This window comes from Hyperoodon ampullatus (genome assembly GCF_949752795.1).
Source record: "Hyperoodon ampullatus genome assembly, chromosome: 11".
NCBI lineage: Eukaryota > Metazoa > Chordata > Mammalia > Artiodactyla > Ziphiidae > Hyperoodon > Hyperoodon ampullatus.
This window is the reverse complement of record NC_136924.1, coordinates 79,967,478-79,983,350: the sequence shown is the minus strand read 5'-3', so window position 1 is coordinate 79,983,350 and position 15,873 is coordinate 79,967,478. Positions and strand designations below refer to the sequence as shown.

Sequence of the window (15,873 nt, the reverse complement as noted above, 5' to 3'; positions counted from 1 at the left end):
AGCAGCACTTTTTGCCAGTGCTACTGAAAATTCCTTGTATTTGGTGTCCATTCCTACCATAAACAAAAACTATAGGGCCAACTTCTTAGCTCCATTGGAGAGCTACATCTTCTCATAATACTAAACATAGTACGTATCTTTAGAGACTGAAACTATATTAAGAAAAATAAAAGTGCACTTATTAGCGTTGCATAGCTTTATTTCTTGGGTTAAATAAAGCCAGCAAAACTTAAATTTGTCAAAGCTAATTCTTTACCAAAATGAAATGGAAACAAACATTAGTAGATAGATAGCACATTGGATTTGGGGTCTTAAATAGTTGTGTAGTTAAAAAAAAAAAGACTTAAAATCTGTTTTCTAAATCTCTTTTTTTCCATTGTTGTAGGAGATTCTATTTTTTTACCTTAGTGATGAGGGTGAATTATTTGGTCCCATGATTTGACTAAAGTTGTTCATCGCGTGCTACCTTACCCACTAATTAAGCTCTATCTTGTCCAGGGAACATGAGTGCCATCTTGAAATGCTGAATAAATGTCAAGCAAGTCTAATATATTATTTTCCAATTTGCATTTTGTTTTGCTTGTATGACACTAAGCATCTAATTTGATTATCTTCCTTGATTAACTTGTTCAGATTTTTTACTTAACATAAGATTTAAACCTTAGGGCTGCCCTAGTCCTAATCACACTTTAAAAGATTTATTTTTAATTTGGTCACAAGGAAACTTGAAATAATTATACCATAATTATTATAAGTTGTACTTTTATTAATTGTCTTGCTTCCTGCTTATCATTGCCACTGTCTGATTTCTGAAGTTTGTGTCTAAATTCTTGTAGTTTTTTGTTTCATTCACAAACACTAATTATTGACTTAAGAGTTAACAGACTCTCTGAATATTCCCTTTTAGTCATAATCTACTCTTTTTAAATGAATTTATCATTTGTAGGAGGAACTGGCATCTCTAAAAGAACAGCTGGAAGAGAAGGAATCCGAAGTAAAAAGACTACAAGAAAAATTGGTTTGCAAGATGAAAGGAGAAGGGATTGAAATTCTTGATCGAGGTAAGAATATGTATTTAACATTTGTTCTCTTATTTTGTTAAAGTCGTCCAAGATCTATAAAAGAAACTGATGTTAGATGATGTGTACCATTAGCATCTAAGAGAGAGAGGAGTAGCAGAAGCCATCTGGGCCCAGGACTTCAGGGACTCCTCCAAGCCTCTTTACTGTGCTTGGGCATCTGTTAACTTCCTCTTGAGCAGCTGGAGAAGGGCACCTCTGTACTTTAGTGGGACTTTATTTTAGATTACTACATGGTAAATTCCCATGATGTCCAAATTGCAATACAAGGAAGTGTCAGAAAGAATTAAAAGGAACCAAAACTATGTCCCAAGATTATTCCCCTCTGAACTGAACTTGAGACAACATAAAGTAAAGCATTTAGGAACCTTGCCTGCCTTTTTGAGAGGAGAGAGGGAAGGCTCTGTATCTTTGGAAAGTTAATGAACATTTCTTATCATGCATTGAGCCCTCAACCTTCTAGAAAGCAAAATAGGTTAATTCTGTTTTGGGAAAACTGTATGAATTTATCCAAAAAATTGTTTTCATAAATTGAGGAGGTTTGTCCTGGACATTATATGGAGTGTAATTTTTCATAATGTAGGTTATACCTGCTAGAAAATAACTTGAATGAAATGTGGGTTTTTAAAAAATTATATTTGGAAATATATATGCCTGTAACATCTGACAACACTCGGTCAAATTTAACCTTTCTTTGTTATAACAAATGATATGGCAAAAGCAACTTCGGACTCATTCAAAACAGAACAAATTCCAGTTAGTGTAGATTTGGTACATTTTAATCTATTGCTTTATCTATTTTGTCTATTTTATCTATTATTGTCTGTACAATGAGGGGCTTGAATTAGGTTACCTCCAAAGTCTTCTTGGCTCTAGAATACCCTGGTTTTATTTACCTGTAGGTATCACAATCCCCTGTCCATCAGAAAACTCAATTCATCCAACATTGAAGGAAATGGATTTTTCCCCTCTATTTTGGCATGTGTAGAATGTATGTTCTTCAAGGACACTCACAGACAAGTCATGCTTTCAAGATTCTAAGGATAAAAATGGAATCATAGAGGCTATGTTGGCTATGTTAGAGTAATGCTACCCAAAGTCGGATCTGAGGACTAGCACTGGTCTGTGAACCACTTGTTAGCAGTACACAGCCAGGCATTAAGAACAAGTGTTTAGAAACTTCATGGAATCTGATGTTGACATAACATCTACCTGCGTGATCAGTGGACTCATCTTGGTGAACAGGAGATGGACCACTTCAGTGTTGTTGAACTTGAGCAGTGAGATGAATATGACATAAGCAATGTCCTAATCACATTCAGGAGGGTCACATATCAGACTGTAATGGAAATGTAAAAAACAACCAATGCAACATTAGCTGGTTTTTCATCCCAGTTAGTGTAAGAAGCACTCGTACTCCGAAGGCCCAATTTTAATACAAGAAAATCAAAGTTCAGAAAGATGAAGTAAAAGAGATAGTAACTCAGATTTACATCTTCTGATTAACATTAGGTTCTCTTTCTAACCTCACAGAGGGCATATTATATTGTAGTATCAGTCCTAAAGTCAAAAAATAATGCTTAATATTCAGTTTAATGAGGTTAGAGTCTCTTTATTTTAGGTAAAAGGAGACCAGATAATAGTGCTTTTAAAATATTACTTATTGTTGTAATGTATGCTAACTTCCAATTCGATGGGTTTTCCTGCACAGATGAAAATTTTAAAAAGAAGCTCAAAGACAAAAGTAAGGTTTTTGGTATATTTCCATCAGCCTTTACATTCACCAAAAGTACTACTTGGACTGTTCTTTGCATGTGTTTTTAAAACATTTCTCTCCCCAGAGATGTAAAATTGCTTCATCAATAAGCTCCCCATTTCTTCAGAGTGTACAAAATAGAGGGCAAATAAACAAACAATAAAACAAGGAGTAAAAGACCGTTTTGCTTATTGTTCCTGGTTCAGCCCTTTTGCTCTGCAGGATATACCAGAGCACTCAGAGTGGTGGAGGTGAGGCAGCGTTTTCTCCGTGGCCCAGTAGGTACAGGGTCCGAGGAGAAAATAATGTTTATACTCCTATGAAAACCTACTGTTTTTACAGTTAACCACAGTTGAAGATTATTTTGAACTTTGCTTTTGTTTTCCAATGTTTTGTAGCCCACTTTTTCACTGAGACCTATATTAAGGGCTTCTATAAACACATCCTCTTGTGTTACAAAAGAAATTGTACCCAGGCTGACTAACAGAGACTAGATTTAATGCAGTGTAAAGATAAAGCCTTAGCGGACTTTCCTCCAGACATTAAGTTCTTAAGGGAATTTGCCATTAAAAAAAAAAAAGAAAAAGAAAAGCAGTTCCTAAACAGTATACCTTAATTGAAAGTATTGTATCAGAGCTGAATGATGCACCACTGTTTTAAAATTTACCTTCAGTAGTATTTTTTGGTCCTCAAAAGCTGACAACTTTAGCTGAACTTTTTCCTCTGTTTCAATTTTTTTAATTTGTGATTTCATTTTGGGTTGACTTTCCATATTTAAAATGTTTGTTTTTTTATTACTAAAGTAACATGCTTTTGTATTTGAATATCACATTTTAAGGAGAATCACTTACTTTGGCCTTTTAAAATAGTATTGTTGAAAAACGTTTTAAAATAGACTGGAAATGAAGCTTATAGATGAAGCAAAGTACTTGTTATTCTTCTGTATGGAACCTACAGCCAGCTTCTTAGCATGATACTCACGTAAATATCACGTTCCTTCAGGCTCTTACCATTTGTGTCTCCATCTTGGTTATAACCGAACATCATTTTCTCTGCTTTTGTCATATATACACCATTCATTGCTTTCACCTGCTTTATAAGTTTCTTCTTTGAAAACTCTGTATTTTTATTGTTATAGCACTGAAATTTCATCTTCAGTGTTCTTATGAGGATTTTGTTTTTGCTTTGAGAGAGGGTAGTTGTTTTCTTTCTGGAATGATGACTATTAAGGTGAGTTAGAAAGTGTTCATTTTTCAGGTTTTCCCTGAAAGAGAATATGAATGGTAAATGTGCCTTTAAAAAAAAAAAAAGAAAGCGGAACAAATTATTAACATCTTTACCTTGCAACATTTCAATCTGAAGAGTCAGTAGCTTCTTGTTATTGTCACACAAGTTAACTAAACAGACTTCTGATTTGATGTTGTGATATTTCAGATATTGAAGTACAAAAAATGAAAAAGGCTGTGGAGTCTTTGATGGCAGCAAATGAAGAAAAGGTAACTAGATGAAATTTAAGTGTTTATTTGGATGTGTAATAACATCATTTTTATCATTCGATACATTCTCATCAGATATCCCAGTTTGAAAGAACATCGCCTAAACGCAGCTGACATTAAGGGGCAAGCATTCTCCCTTCCTGCCCAAGTGGGCCTGCTCTCGGAGGGCGGGTCATAGATGTACTTGTGCTGCACAGACAGGAATGGAGACCAGCAGCACTGGCTCCACTGAGAATCTACCCCTCCCGCCCACTGCCTTGAATTTAGAAAATGTTCAGGTTATCAGATCAGCTCTTTATGTTCAGGTGACAAATGAGACAAAGGATACAGGCCATAGTACATCCTTTCTGTGGTCCCTGGAAATTCTGTACTGCCCTATGAACTCTGAAGGAGGTAGCCATGGCAACTTTAGCTTCATGATCATGTTGATTTTCTTCTCTAGGAACATGTTATTTCCTTCACACTCCTGGCCTCTTTCACATCTGGGATTATCTCTGCTCTCCTGATGGTGAGATACCAGGAAACAAGCACAGGCACCATGTAATCAAGGATGGCACTCGGCTTTGTTTTAGCTATGCTGACCTAATGCTAAGGTCTCCAAGAGGGCCTTTCCTCCAGCTGTTGCTTCTCCTTACTTCATCCTGCTAAGAGCAGGGATGCAGGGACCCTACTAAGGAAACATGCTTCTTCTTGGCTTCCCTGACCAGCCATATACCCAGCAGGCAGGTTCAGCTCCTGTCATCAGAACTGCTCTCCCCCTGTGTTCTTTAATGAATAGAACAAGGAGACATTTTCCCACGAAAAGAGTAATTTCAAGGAAATAAAAACCAAGCAAATGCCAAAGAACTTTGTTTTGATCTTTTTCTCTCATCATAAGCTTCTTTCTCTAATTCTTTCTTGCCTACTCTGTTTGTATATTTATTTATTTATTTATTTATTGCCTTTCATCCTTTTTTATTCTTGGAATATTTTTATTCAATGGAAATAAACTCTTTCTCCTACCCACCTACCCATATATAGGTTTCTTTTTGCTAGTCTTCCCCACATCAAAAAAAAAAAAAAAAGTCATTAGCAAGCTGCCCACATAGATTTAATGTGAAAACAAATCACTAAAATTCATTTTGTTTTAATTTCTCTCCCCCAAAAAGCAACAATAACAAATGAAACTCCCAGTGTTGAATGAGGGCTTACTAAATGCTCAAACTTCTCTAGGAGCAGCAAGAGTGATGTAACTTCTTGGTGGTTCCAAGAAGTCTTCAAAGAGGACGTATTTGGGCAAATTCTGAGGGAGAGCAAAGAGTCATTCATCAGGAAAATGAAGGATTCTGGGCAAAGGATCCATGAGTGAAAATGTGTCTCAAAACCAAGGCTTGAAACAGCCAGTGCGTGCTGGGAAAGTTCTGGAGCAGGAGATACAGGTGGAGGAGTTGGGTCTGTGAGAGAGTTCTATGGCGAGGCTAATGATGTAATGATTTGGGTTCTCAGCTTTAGACCTTGGACAGTGAGATAATTAAATTGCCATGTTGGAAAGCTAACTCCAGTGGCAGAATGGAAGCAAGAATAAGGGAGGGAGAATGAAGACAAAAGAATTAAGAGGCTGTTAAAATAGGTGAGAAATGAAGACGGGCTGAAATAAGGCAATGGCAGTGAAGTGGTAAAGAGGGAAGGGATTTTAGAGAAATTCACAGGTCGACAAGATTTTTAAATCTTTGGATTTGGGAGTAAGTTTCTGGTTTGAGCAGTGGGGTGAATGATGGTGCCCATAAAAGTTAAGGGAATCCAAGCAGAGACCGAGATACTGGAGGCAAATAATGAGCTTCATTTTAGATGTACTCAATTTGATGTGTTCATGGGACATTACAAGGAGATTTCTCATAGAAAATTGGAAAATCAATCTAAATTTTAGGATTAATGTAGGATTATAGATTGGTGGGGAGTGAGCCCCATCAATTTTAGGAGAAATGTAGAGTTGAAGTGGGGACAAAACTATAGTTCATGTGTCAGTTTGCTTTTGCTCCATGATAAATCACATTTATTATTTCTCGTACTTTTGTAGGTGGGCTAGATTGCTCTTCTAGTCTAGGCTGGCTTTGCTGATCTCTACCATTAGCCGGTGGCTGGAATGGGGCTGGATGGTTTAAGATGGTGTAACTCACATGTCTGGTGATTGACTGGTCTAGGTTGACCCCAGCTGGGTTGTCTCTTCTCCAAATGGTATCTCATCCTCCAGTAGACTAACCTATGCTTCTTCATGTAGTGGCCTCAGGGTTCCCTAGGGCAGCAAGAAAGGGCAAGCCCCAATGTGCAAATACTTTTCAAGCCTTTGCTTTGAACCACATTAGTTATATATCATTGGCCAAAGCAAGTCACATGGCCGTGCCCCAAATCCATGTCGGGGAAGCTAGGGAGCCCATTTTTATAATTTACCACACTGAGGGCCTGGGAAGAGAGAAGAGGGTAAAAGACAACACGTTGAAGCTCTAACATTTTATATTCTGGGTTGGGAAGATAGTGGGGGTTATGGAAGTAGAATGTTTATCTGATCAAGGAATTAACAAATCAAAACAGAAGAAAAGAAAGAGTGGAGAGAAAAGTGAATGAAGGAAAGAGTGGGGGTCAATCAAGTGCCATCTAGAAGTCAAATTAGAAAAAGGATGAAAAGTGTCCATTGTTTTTAGTAAAGAGAAGGTCACTGATCACTAATTGAAGCAGCTTTGGTGGAGTGTTTGGAGAAGGGAAAAGCCAGATGGTGATTAATGGCAGCTGGTAAAGATAGCAGGTGTAGATCTTTCTTTCAAGCTCTGACTTAGGGGAGTAAAGGAAGTTGATTTTTTTCTTGTTTTTTTTTGTTTTGTTTTGTATCTTATTACCTTGTTTTGTTTTTGTTTTTTAAAGATGGCAGCTGAAGGATAGGATCTCTAAATTTAGAGGTACTTTTTCTATGTCTCTGATGTACGTAGGCAAAATATTCTGAACATTACCAGTTTTACTAAAGTTTAGAAGTATTCTTTGAATAATGTAAATAATTCATGTCTACTTATTCTTTGTGTCACAATTACTTTTGTTGTTTTAAAATCATAATATTAAAGATGATAATTTATTTCACTAATAGGATCGGAAAATAGAAGATCTTCGACAGTGCCTGAACAGGTACAAGAAAATGCAAGATACAGTGGTACTGGCCCAAGGTAAAAAAGGTAGTGTAGCTCTAAAGACTTTTCTGCTTTACTTGATTTTTAAGTGGCTATGAACTTTTTTACATTTGGCCTCAATTTCTTTCATGAAGTATATCCATTATTTCAAGTTAGGTGGCTCATTTCATTCATTCAGTGATGTTATTAGGCATCTGTTCTCTGCCAGAAAGTGTGTTGGCTGATGAGTACACTGTTGATTGGTTGCCCAGAGAGAGCCTCTCCACGGAGTTGATTAGGTAACATTACAGAGAGAAAGAAGGACATCACCTGCAAGAGCCTCGGGGAAGGAAGACCTTGGTGTGTTTATTAAGAAACAAAAGGAGGGCTTCCCTGGTGGCACAGTGGTTGAGAGTCCGCCTGCCGATGCAGGGGACACGGGTTCGTGCCCCGGTCCGGGAGGATCCCACATGCCGCGGAACGGCTGGGCGCATGAGCCATGGCCGCTGAGCCTGCGCGTCTGGAGCCTATGCTCCGCAACGGGAGAGGCCACAGCAGTGAGAGGCCCGCGTACTGCAAAAAAAAAAAAAAAGAAACGAAAGGAGACCAGTGTACCTAGAAGGTAGTGAGCAGGGGGGAGAGTGAGACAAGATGAGATAATAGAGGTGAGCACGGCCGGGTCATGCAAAGTGAGGAGTTCAGCTCTTATTCGAGCCCAGAAAGATCCACTGAATGGTCTGAACAAGTCAACCGCATGATTTTTGTGACAAATGGACCATCGTGGACTATGGACTGCTGGGACTATTCCAGCAATGTTGGAAGGATGGGAAGTCAATCAAGAGGCCCTTGCAGTATTGCAGTGGGAAGATCTGATGGTGCTGATTGGAACTGTATTTTGGTGTTAGAATCAACTCGATAGTGTGATGAATTAGATTAGGAGAGTGAAGAAGAAGAAGGCATCAAGAAAGATCAACATTTCTGACTGAAGCAACTAGCAGATGATTGTTCCGTTTACCAAGAGGGGGAAGCCTAGAGAAGGAACATGGAAGTGGTTGAGGAGGATTGTGTTCAGCTTTGAATGTGTTTTTAAAAAATCTGTAAAACATCTAGGTAAAGTTAGTATGCATTTTGTTGTGTTTATTATTATTTTATCTGCTGATGGGCCAGTTGGCCATCCACAAATGTGGCAAAGCTTTGGGGGTCATTCAAAACACACAAAAATGTGAAGAACTTTGAAAGTTCTCTTGTTCATTAGCACTGCCTATTTGGGGTTATTTGCTTTGAAAGTAAGTGCTGGCTACCAAATGTAAAATAGATAGCTGGTGGGAAGCAGCCACATAGCACAGGAAGATCAGCTCGGTGCTTTGTGACCACCTAGAGGGGTGGGATAGGGAGGGTGGGAGGGAGGGAGATGCAAGAGGGAAGAGATATGGGGATATATGTATATGTATAACTGATTCACTTTGTTATAAAGCAGAAACTAACTCACCATTGTAAAGCAATTATACTCCAATAAAGATGTTTAAAAAAAAAAAAGAAATTACCTAGAATTACACGTATCAGTAGCTATTAAAAAAAAAAAGTAAGTGCTGGAAATAAATAAGTCTTTTGGAAGGTACTCATGGGACACTCGGATTTTGAAATTTTAATCTTGATGGGTTCATAAAGAAAGAAAATGCTGCTTTAGACCAGGATCTTTGACAAAAATGGATCTTCATCTTTTTGTCCAGAAGGCCTAGTATTAAGACTTTATAAATATCTGAATAAGCAAATGAACCTCTAATTATCAGTGTAGACTTATGACAATTCTTATCACTCACCATTTTCTAAACCTTCACAGGAGTCTCTCTTCTAAGGAACATTGCAAATTCTCAAGTAATTAATTTTTACATAGTCATAGCATTTAAAACATTGTTTGATTTTATGGAATCTCAACACTATAATTCTAATATTTAAAAATCAAGGAAGAGCAGATTGATTTCTGTAATTAGACTACATTGTAAGACACTTGGAAAACAGATAAAAAGGGTAAAAAAATCAGTCAAAATTGCACTGGCATGATCATTGCTGGCATTTTCATGTAATTCTTTCTGGCCTTTTTTTTCTATGCGTATAAATATATAATTAAAAGAGGTAGTTTTTAACTGTGTACAGCAGGATAGATGTTTATAAACCATTGAAAATTATGTCGTGTTCTATTGAAGAGTTATGTAAACAGTGATTTCTCACTAGGATTTATATTTATTTAGATAATCCTCAGGGAATTTTAAGAATACCTAAATTCTAATAAAATTAGAGTAAAAATCTAATAAAAACCTAAATTAAGAAGTTATGTCTAGTTAGTATCTTTAAACAAGTATATGATTTGCCATTTTGTATTATTCAGAGAATAGTTGGAAGGACCATTCTGTTTGTAAAAAAAGAATATCTGGCACTGTTGTTCAGCACTTAATCCTTTTCATTTCTAGAGATGTAAAAAAATTCTCAGAGTTGCTGGTTTGCTGGTTATGTGGTTCCTTCTCTCCATTAGGCCATTCTTTCTACTTTAAAATGAAATGAGTGGCAAAAAAGGATCCTCTTAAGAGGGATCAAAGGGTCATCTATTTTTCCTTCTTTTCCTTTTTTCCTTTCTACGATTTTTCAAGAGCAACAGTAGCGATGAAAATGGAGTTGTCTAAATGGTGACTTTGTTGCTGTTCAGAATCAGTTTTGTTGTACCACTGGTATTCCTCAGCTTATTTATTCAGGGTTATTTCTGAACTGAAAGTTATAAAGCCCCAAATGTTGACACAGAATTACAGGAGGGTTGTTGGACTACGTTAACTTTTAACATCAATGCTGTGAGTCTATGATTGCGTCTATTAAACCACTAGTAATTAATACCTCTACTAATACCACTACTGGATACTCATGTGGCCCGAGAGTCCCTGGGCCTTAGGTGCTCACAGTTGAAGATGCTGTTTCCTAGGTCCCACGTTGTTGTTCTTCAAGTGATGCCAGGAGTTGACTCTTTGATTTTTAAGGATCAGAAAATTTTTTATATTCAAGATAACTGGGATTCTTATCTTCCTCCAAAAGTAAAAAATGAAAAGCTGCTGGTGTCCACTTTCCGCTTTGTCATTGCTTAGGCCAAGATGGTGACTTTGAAGACCTGCTCCCTTCCAGTTCCTTCTCCACTTTGCTGGACGCACAAGGCTTTAGCGATCTGGAGAAAAACCTGTCATCTACGCCGGTAATGGGATCTCCCAGTCATGACCCATTTAACACAAGTGCTCCAGAAGAGGTATTTATAGACTCAGTTGTTTCTTCATGTTAAAGAAACTCTGTCGTTGAAAGTGCCATTGATAACATCAAAGACATGGGTTCTTTTCTCAGTTGGATTACTGACTTGCTTTGTCCTGGCAATTATTGTGACCTCCGGGTCTTTATTTGAAATGTGTGTTTTTTCCCTCTCTTTATTAATAAATAAACACTTGGGCAATGTCAAAACCTCTTATGTAATTCAGGAAAGACATATGAATCCCCTGGAGATGGATGTCATCTTCAGTACTAGATTATAATCTACTTCCTAAAGAATAAGTAGGGAATAAGTGAAGTGAGATTATGTAAATTTATTTTAGTCACTTGTGATGGTAACTGTGAAAGATGATGGACTTCAGTTAACATGCTGGGGATTGTGGAGCCATGTATTGCATAGGGGTACCCAAACCTGAGGTCAGCAAGTGAACTGATCTACAAGTGTAGTTATGGCAAAACAATAAGAAGCAAATTGCCGGGCTTCCCTGGTGGTGCAGTGGTTGAGAGTCCGCCTGCCGATGCAGGGGACACGGGTTTGTGCCTCGGTCCGGGAGGATCCCACATGCCACGGAGCGGCTGGGCCCGTGAGCCATGGCCGCTGAGCCTGCGCGTTCGGAGCCTGTGCTCCTCAACTGGAGAGGCCACAACAGTGAGAGGCCCATGTACAGCAAAAAAAAAAAAAAGAAGCAAATTGCCCTGACAGATAACACATTGATTGATTGATTTCTTGGTAAATATGGCGTCATCTGCATGGAGGATCTGATTTACAGGATCTGTAGTGTTGAAAAATGCTTCAAAGAAGCAAACGCCTTCCTATGGCCCTTCAAACTATCTTCATGAGGTGGAGTGAAGAAAAAGACCACCCACTTTTTAGAAGGTAGAGATGTTGGCAATAGGGTAGACCAGATCAACACGTCTATTAGAAGGATGAACTAAGATGTCTACCATGATTATTTTTGTAATCTGGTCAGTTAATAAACAGTGACTGCTTTCAGTTTTTTTTAAAAAAGATCATAGAAGAAAATTTCCCTCTGACTTTGTTAAACTTGAAAAAAGCAACTAGAGGGATTTCCCTGGTGGCGCAGTGGTTAAGAATCTGCCTGCCAGCGCAGAGGACACGGGTCCAAGCCCTGGTCTGGGAAGATCCCACATGCCGTGGAGCAACTAAGCCCGTGCGCCACAACTACTGAGCCTAATCCACTCTTTTAGATAAAAGCATATCCGCAAATATCTTCACAAAAAGCCCTTTACTGCCTTAGGTTCCCTGTAAGGCCACTGTGGGATATCCCTTTGTTTTTAGAGTTTTTAATCTTTTTGAAAGGTTCAGTGAGAAGCACCACCTTGAATTTTCCTGTCTTTGCAAAGCTACACCTGTGGCTTCATCTTAAGACTGTTTTCCTGACAGCACCTGTGCTTGATCTTTGCCCTGAAACCATTTCTGAATTTTAATATGTAGTGTTCCGTCTAGGGTGACTAGGAATGAGAAACAGTTTAATTTTTCAAGTAAATAATCTTGGCTCCTTTATATTTAACAGTTGCTTCATTGGTCACCTCTCTTCTAACATTTTATTGTAAGTAGCGAGAAGAAATCAAATGGCATCTTTACTTTTTATATCTGTTGCTCATAATTACATAATGAGAATATGAAATTTGAATTGAATGAAAGTGAATTCAAGGAGAAAACAGCATTTCTTTTTTAAATGTAAGAGAGAGCTAAAATATGCCATTACAAGGAATTAGTGGGAAGGGGAATTGGATGAAGATAGTCAAAAAGTATGAACTTCTGGCTATAACTAAGTACTGAGGATGTAAAGTACAGCACGGTGACTACAGTTAACATTGCTATATTGTGTATTTGAAAGCTGATGCTAAGAGAGTAGATTCTAAAAGTTCTCATCACGAGGAAAAATGTTTTTTTTTTCTGGTATCTATATGAGGTGACAGATGTTAGTTTAACTAAACTCAACTGTCATAATCATATCATAGTGTAGGTATGTCGAGTCGTTATCCTGTACACCTAAAACTTGTACAGTGGCTATATGTCAATTATATCTCAATGAAATGGAAAGGAAAAAAACCCAAGGATCAGTTAAGGAATAAGAGCTATTTTAGAGGGAAAAATCCCATAGTTTTTTTTTAACATCTTTATTGGAGTATAATTGCCTTACAATGGTGTGTTAGTTTCTGCTGTATAACAAAGTGAATCAGCTATACATATACATACATCCCCATATCTCCTCCCTCTTGCGTCTCCCTCCCACCCTCCCTATCCCACCCCTCTAGGTGGACACAAAGCACCAAGCTGATCTCCCTGTGCTATGCGGCTGCTTCCCACTAGCTATCTGTTTTACATTTGGTAGTGTATATATGTCAGTGCCGCTCTCTCACTTTGTCCCAGCTTACCCTTTTCACTCCCTGTGTCCTCAAGTCCATTCTCTATGTCTGTGTCTTTATTTCTGTCCTGCAGCTAAGTTCTTCAGAAACTTTTTTTTTTTAAGGTTCCATGTATATGTGTTAGCATATGGTATTTATTTTTCTCTTTCTGACTTACTTCACTCTGTATGACAGACTCTAGGTCCATCCACCTCACTACTCAATTTCATTTCTTTTTATGGCTGAGTAATATTCCACTGCATATATGTGCCACATCTTCTTTATCCATTCATCTGTCGATAGACACTTAGGTTGCTTCCATGTCCTGGCTATTGTAAATAGGGCTGCAGTGAACATTGTGGTACATGACTCTTTTTGAATTATGGTTTTCTCAGGGTATATGCCCAGTAGTGGGATTGCTGGGTCATATGGTAGTTCTATTTTCAGTTTTTTGAGGAACCTCCATACTGCTCTCCATAGTGGCTGTATCAATTTACATTCCCACCAACAGTGCAAGAGGTTTCCTTTTCTCCACACCCTCTCCAGCATTTATTGTTTGTAGATTTTTTTTTTTTTTTTTTTTTTTGCAGTATGCGGGCCTCTCACTGTTGTGGTCTCTCCCGTTGCGGAGCACACGCTCCAGACGCGCAGGCCCAGCGGCCATGGCCCACGGGCCCAGCCGCTCCGCGGCACGTGGGATCCTCCCGGACCGGGGCACGATCCCGCGTCCCCTGCATCAGCAGGCGGACTCCCAACCACTGCGCCACCAGGGAAGCCCTGTTTGTAGATTTTTTGATGATGGCCATTCTGACCGGTGTGAGGTGATACCTCATTGTAGATTTGAATCATTTGTCTAATGATTAGTGATGTTGAGCATCTTTTCATGTGTTTGTTGGCAATCTGTATATCTGCTTTGGAGAAATGTCTATTTAGGTCTTCTGCCCATTTTTGGATTGGGTTGTTTGTTTTTTGATATTGAGCTGCACGAGCTACTTATATATTTGGAGATTAATCCTTTGTCAGTTGCTTCATTTGCAAATATTTTCTCCCATTCTGAGGGTTGTCTTTTTGTCTTGTTTATGGTTTCTTTTGCTGTGCAAAAGCTTTTAAGTTTCATTAGGTCCCATTTGTTTATTTTTGTTTTTATTTCCATTTTTCTAGGAGGTGGTCAGAAAGGATCTTGCTGTGATTTATGCGATAGAGTGTTCTGCCTGTGTTTTCCTCTAAGAGTTCTATAGTGTCTGCCCTTACATTTAGGTCTTTAATCCATTTTGAGTTTATTTTTGTGTATGGTGTTAGGTTGTGTTCTAATTTCATTCTTTTACATGTAGCTGCCCAGTTTTCCCAGCACCACTTACTGAAGAGGCTGTCTTTTCTCCATTGTATATTCTTGCCTCCTTTATCAAAAATAAGGTGACCATATGTGCATGGGTTTCTCTCTGGGCTTTCTATCCTGTTCCATTGATCTATATTTCTGTTTTTGTGCCAGTACCATACTGTCTTGATTACTGTAGCTTTGTAGTATAGTCTGAAGTCATGGAGCCTGATTCCTCCAGCTCCGTTTTTTTCCCTCAAGACTGCTTTGGCTATTCAGGGTCTTTGGTGTCTCCATACAAACTTTAAGATGATTTGTTCTAGTTCCGTAACAAATGCCATTGGTAATTTGATAGGGATTGCATTGAATCTGTAGATTGCTTTGGGTAGTATAGTCATTTTCACAATATTGATTCTTCCAATCGAAGAACATGGTATATCTCTCCATCTGTTGGTATCATCTTTAATTTCTTTCATCAGTGTCTTATTTTTTCTGCATACAGGTCTTTTGTCTCCTTTGGTAGGTTTATTCCTAGGTATTTTATTCTTTTTGTTGCAGTGGTAAATGGGAATATTTCCTTAACTTTTCTTTCAGATTTTGCATCATTAGTGTATAGGAATGCAAGAGATTTCTGTGCATTAATTTTGTATCCTGCTACCTTACCAAATTCATTGATTAGCTCTAGTAGTTTTCTGGTGGTATCTTTAGGATTCTCTACGTATAGTATTGTGTCATCTACAAACAGTGACAGTTTTACTTCTTCTTTTCCAGTTTGGATTCCTTTTATTTCTTTTTCTTCTCTGATTGCTGTGACTAAAACTTCCAAAGCTATGTTGAATAATATTGGTGAGAGTGGACAACTTTGTCTTGTTCCTGATCTTAGTGGAAATGGTTTCAGTTTTTCACCATTGAGTACAATATTAGCTGTGGGTTTGTCATATATGGCCTTTATTATATTGAGGTAAGTTCCCTCTATGCCTACTTTCTGGAGAGTTTTTATCATAAATATGTGTTGAATTTTGTCAAAAGCTTTTTCTGCATCTATTGAGATGATCATATGTTTTTTTTCCTTCAGTGTGTTAATATGGTTTATCATATTGATTGATTTGTGTATATTGAAGAATCCTTGCATTCCTGGAATAAACCCCACTTGACTGTGATGTATGATCCTTTTAATGTGCTGTTGGATTCTGTTTGCTAGTATTTTCTTGAGGATTTTTGCATCTATGTTCATCAGTGATATTTGCCTGTAGTTTTCTTTTTTTGTGGCATCTTTGTCTGGTTTTGGTATCAGGGTGATGGTGGCCTCATGGAATGAGTTTGGGAGTGTTCCTCCCTCTGCTGTATTTTGGAAGAGTTTGAGAAGGATAGGTGTTAGCTCTTCTCTAAATGTTTGATAGAATTCGCCTGTGAAGCCATCTGGTGC

The 15,873-nt window shown here is 38.1% G+C and overlaps 1 protein-coding gene across 3 annotated transcripts in view; it reads left to right on the top strand.

Annotated features, from left to right (window-relative positions):
- Positions 1 to 15,873, top strand: part of PPFIBP1 (PPFIA binding protein 1) — a gene marked incomplete at both ends in the record, with an annotated part of 76,723 nt that overhangs the window by 27,097 nt on the left and 33,753 nt on the right. For 2 of the 3 annotated variants that reach the window (XM_079714701.1, XM_079714700.1), the window contains 4 exons: positions 947 to 1,061; positions 4,270 to 4,331; positions 7,444 to 7,519; positions 10,591 to 10,745. In XM_079714701.1, the coding sequence (XP_079570827.1) occupies positions 947 to 1,061; positions 4,270 to 4,331; positions 7,444 to 7,519; positions 10,591 to 10,745 (408 nt within the window). Of the gene's footprint in view, positions 1 to 946; positions 1,062 to 2,790; positions 2,824 to 4,269; positions 4,332 to 7,443; positions 7,529 to 10,590; positions 10,746 to 15,873 lie in introns of all 3 variants that reach the window. The other variant, XM_079714699.1, reaches the window with a different exon arrangement.